The sequence below is a fragment of the Gavialis gangeticus genome, unplaced genomic scaffold, assembly GCF_001723915.1.
Source record: "Gavialis gangeticus isolate Ggan-Ray unplaced genomic scaffold, GavGan_comp1, whole genome shotgun sequence".
Classification (NCBI taxonomy): domain Eukaryota; kingdom Metazoa; phylum Chordata; order Crocodylia; family Gavialidae; genus Gavialis; species Gavialis gangeticus.
The window spans coordinates 8,920,552-8,925,327 of record NW_017728964.1 but is presented as its reverse complement, the minus strand read 5'-3'; the positions used below and the strand labels follow the sequence as shown (position 1 = coordinate 8,925,327).

Below are 4,776 nucleotides of genomic sequence, written 5' to 3'. Positions count from 1 at the left end.
CATGGATTTTAACCCAGAGGGTCTCCAGTTGTCCAGCCTGGTCACCAATATCAGCTTGCAGGGACATGTAGCTTTCCTGTTCTCTAGTGCCTTGCATTCCTTTTTCCAATAACCACCACAATATAGCTATTCAGAGGCAGGTTTATTCCTAATATCTAAACAGAGTTTATGAAAACTGGATCTTTGGCCATGAGCTCAAAAAATTCACTGCTAACCTTAAAACAGATACAGCAAAATTAGTCACTTTTATTTAAAAGAAAACATTACAAATAAGTGTGCAAAACAAGTAGTTTCCATGATTAAATACACATAAAAGCAACATGCAAACTTGACATCAAAATCTGCATAAAAGTTAATCCTTAGTATTTTTATTACATGACACTAAAGAAATTTGCCAAATTTAGATAACTTGTAGCTAAATAAATCTTAAGAGTGAACTAGGACTTCAAAATTTGAAGCATCTGTGAAATTAAATCTCAAAAGAGGGAGCTTATTAAAATTTCTCATGTATTTAGTGCTAATAATTGAGCACTTGTGTTTCAGTTACCAATATTTTTGTGCCTTATTTCAAAAGGAAAAAAAGGAAACATTTGCCCCTCATAGCCAGGAGGAAAAGTCATGTTTCAAAGTCACATGACAGTAGTTTGGGTTGTTTTATCTGCACCAAGGCCAACACCATTTAGAATGCAGCACTTACAATGTTTGCAGGTTTAGAGCCATTATCCTAAGTGCAGTTCATGTCACTTAATTCAGACTGTGTTGGAATTCAGTGGTCTGTCAAGCCTTCCCATTGAAGCACAGAGACAACTGATATTTTAGAAGCAACTGTCACAGCAATACTTGAGTTCTGCCTGGAATGGTTGTGTTTCATTATAGACGGAATCTCCCCAATTCAGAACACGTCAGCTTCGTTTGCCACAGTCTCCTATGCAGTTTGCTTCATACACTGAGTAGTGGTTAGTTAGGTCAGCAGCACCTAGATGTGCCTGTGTCTAACATGCAGTTTGGCACCTCTGACTTATTAGTGCTGACAATTTATTCAACTTAAATCAATATCAATGTGTACACATGTCTAGCAGTCTGTGTACACAAGACCACAATTAAACCCTACTCCAGATCAGATGCAGTTTAAAACCATACCCATATGCATCATTCCCCCACCCCACCCACATCACCCATCACAAGGTTTGACAGGGGAAAGATTAGTTCTGTTTTATGGCAAGTTGCTGCTATAGTTGCCTACTATTTAGGAATTATTTCCCATCCCCCAGAGCCTCAGTGGAAGTGATGTGATGCCTCAGTTCTTCAATTTTCATATATTTTATCCAAGTAATTCCTGAAGTTTGTACAACCTCCCTCTGCTATTGTGATGTGGCAGGCACCCATCCCAACTCTAACGTAATTTCACAGTTTAACTAAAGAAACCCAATAGGCACGAGCTGTTGAAAGCCACTTCTTGAGAGTTGGAGTTGACAGTAACAAAAAAAATTCAGTATTGAAAATTGGAAGAAAAATGAGTCTTAACATTACTTAGTCCTCTATATCAGTGTTTTCTTTTCATGGTGGATCAGGCTTCTCAGTAGAGATCTGCTACACATCTTGATCATTACTGGACATTCATATACTGTCCTTCCATAGATGCAGAATAGCCAAGGCAGTACCCTCTGACCCAGGCACTTCCTTCAGTTCAGTCAGAGCTTGTCATCAGTCATTTCTAGAAACTGAGCATAGACGTCCCTTGAGCATTCCCCTTTTTGGTTGAATAAGAACTTGTAGTAGCTACCGTCTGCACATATTGCTGGGGAAGGGAAAAAAAAATCCTTTAAATCCTACGGCTTAAAAGTTCTATGCACTTACTTCAGTGTACATTTTTCAGGAAACATTTCTCAAGCCAAGAGCACTGGTTAACCAGGCAGCGTGGAGCAAGTTACTTTTTCCAAGATATGCTGGCTTGATCCAAAACTGAGACAGGTCACCACCTTCCGCTCACTGTCTTCTAGGTACCACTGATACTATTATCAGTCCAATTGCCTGGACCGTCTCAAAGCTTTTCTTGCTCACTTTTCCTGCCCAGGAGTAGAGACTGTTCTCACTCCTTGCAGCCTTCAACAGTGACCTCTACAGTTTCAGGCCAGATCAAGGCTCCAGTTTCTTGTCTGGACATCCTTACCCCTTTAGAGCTAGATACGAGTAGAAAGGTGGTTAGCCATGTTAGTCTGAAGTCAGTCTAAGGTGTTGCCCTGCCTTAGCTGGTTCAGGAAGGAAAGAACTTTTGTAGGCAAGAACTTAGCAAGATGTTTTGAGAAAGCAGATTGTCACTTATGAAAGCTCTCTGAACCAGTTAGGTTAACATGCCACCCTGCCCTACCTCTACAGCTGGAAGGGGGGTGGGGGGGGGGCAAGGCTCAAAGGTTGGACTTTAAAACTTCAAACAGCAAGCCAGACATCCCCAAGCTGGATGCCCACCCAAAAAAGGACTTACCTATGACAGCATTTGGCTCTGTTCCAAAGGCACAAATGCATGGAGAGCCCGAGGGAACCTGAAACTTGGAAAAACTCCATTTAGAACTGAAGTATTTGGGGAGGAAACTGGCTGAAGCCAAACTAAAAGAAAAGAAAAGAAAAGAAAAAAAAATTAAATCAGTATATCCACTCATTTTGATGTCAGCTCCAATTATCAGGGCAGAGACCACAGCTCATTCAAAACTGCAGACATGTCTGATCATGTCATAGGGATGCATCAGTCTGCTAGTGCTAGTCAGACATGTGACTGCTTTGGGCCTGGTAACCTCACTTCAAGGACTGGAAACACAATTTGCCACCTTTCAGTTCAGTCAGATGATCAGTTCTCAGGAAGAAAAAGCTATACAGGTTGTTGCCTAAATAGGTGCAATACTGAAAAGAGAAACAGACATACAAACACTAGCAGAACAGCTTTCTAGAAGCCATCACTAGCAGGGCCACCTGTGTATCACAACCAAAGATTTGATGCATTAGAAGTCTTCAACCCTTCTGCCCAAGATCCACCTTTAAAAAGAGGGAGAAGGTCCAACAGGGACCTTACCACAGCCAGCAATGCTATGTGGAAGATATTTACCTACTACAGTAATAGCATCTCTTACAGCTTTAAGCTGCTTCCTATTTCATATTCATGCAGTGTGCCAATTTTCAACTTTTCCAAGCTCTTGACAGATACTGGTCTAACTAAGTGTTGAATTCATTAAAGAGCATTAGTTTTGGTACCAATTAGAATTGAACCTGTTCCCTGCCCCACCCCCCACAGCACACTACAAAATGAACAAACTTGTACCTTGACTGCTTGTTTCTTTTGGGGTCTTCTGCAGCAAAAATATGCACTGTGCCATGGTCACTCGATACACAGATCAGGGAAGCATCCTGGTTGAAGTTAATGCTATAGTGGAAAAGAAACAAGCCAAAAAACTGCAGTTGCTTCTTAAATCAAGTCATACATCACATTTGGCAACAGTCTGACTATACTGTGATTCTTCTTTTAAGTATAAAGGTGAGTGCATCAAGGAAAAGGAATTGCCAGTCTTCCCACCTACCTCCTGCTCCCCATTTTAGACAGATGGTGAACTGCAGCACTGAGGTACAGAATACATAGAACAAATCCATCAAAACTGACTGCTGCTAGAGTGCCCCTGAACTGAAGAACTAGTTTATTCAGCTCTGACCACAGTCAACATTGTAGCCGACTACAAAGAGGACTTTCTTGAACAACAGCATTTCTAACATAAGGTCAAGAACACTTTTACATGTTTCACCCGCAATTGCAAGGGAAGTCCCACTTCATTCCTTTAGCTGTGCTTTTAAAAAGGCTGGGGAGTAGTTTAGGCAACCAAATCCCAACCATATCTTCGACAAAGGACCATACAGGGAACCTTCAGATAGAAGCATAGAATCATAGGGCTGGAAGGGACCCTTGAAGGATCATCGGGTCCAGCCCCCTGCATGAGCAGGAAAGACATCTGGGGTCAGACTACACCAGCCAGGTGACTGTCCAGTCTTCTCTTGAAGACCTCTAGGGTAGATGACTGCACCACCTCTGGTGGGAGCTTGTTCCATCATCTGGACACCCTAGCAGTAAAAAAAGTTTTTCCTAATGTTCAGCCTAAAACTATCTTCCAGGAGTTTGTGGCCGTTATTTCTAGTTTTCCACAAGGGTGCTCTGGTGAACACTTGTTCACCTAGTCCCCGATGTACGCCTCTGATAGAGCAGTAAGCCACAATCAGGTCCCCTCTCAGCCTTCTTTTCTTTAGGCTGAAGAGTCCAAGATCCCTCAGCCTCTCCTCATGGCTTGCCATGCAAGTCCCTGATCATGCAGGTGGTCCTTCTCTAGATCCTCCCAGGGAGCATGCTGGGACCACGCCCCCCTGGCTAGATCAGCTGCAGGGGGACCTCCGGGTGCCCCACCCCACCCCCAGACCCAGGAGGCACCAGTCACCCCCCCTTCTCCCCGGCATGCTCCTCAGCAGACCCAAAAGTGGACCAGAAGTACTTCTGGCTCTGCTGCCAAGCATGCTGGGGAGCCCCCCCGTGGCTCCTGTGGGACGCTCCACCCGCCCCAGCATCTCAGCGTTCATGAGCCACCTGCTACCTTGATGTATGTAGATGGCTTGGTTGCAGAAGACAGCTCTTAGGTACAGAACTAAGAAAAAAAAATCCATAAACTGCAAAAGATAAAAGTTAAGTGAAAAAGCCAAAAAATGAAAATAAATTTAAGAATGATCCAAAGCCATTTTGTATTTTGATAT

The 4,776-nt window shown here is 43.0% G+C and overlaps 1 protein-coding gene across 1 annotated transcript in view; it reads right to left on the bottom strand.

The window, feature by feature from the left end:
• Positions 1 to 226: 226 nt before the first annotated feature.
• The window catches only part of WDR45B (WD repeat domain 45B), a 52,265-nt gene continuing 47,715 nt past the window's right edge, over positions 227 to 4,776 (bottom strand). The window contains exons 11-13 of the mRNA XM_019502586.1: positions 3,311 to 3,412; positions 2,483 to 2,604; positions 227 to 1,798 (exon numbers count right to left, since the gene is read on the bottom strand). Of these exons, the coding sequence (XP_019358131.1) occupies positions 1,692 to 1,798; positions 2,483 to 2,604; positions 3,311 to 3,412 (331 nt within the window). The 3' untranslated portion in view covers positions 227 to 1,691. The remainder of the gene's footprint in view (positions 1,799 to 2,482; positions 2,605 to 3,310; positions 3,413 to 4,776) is intronic.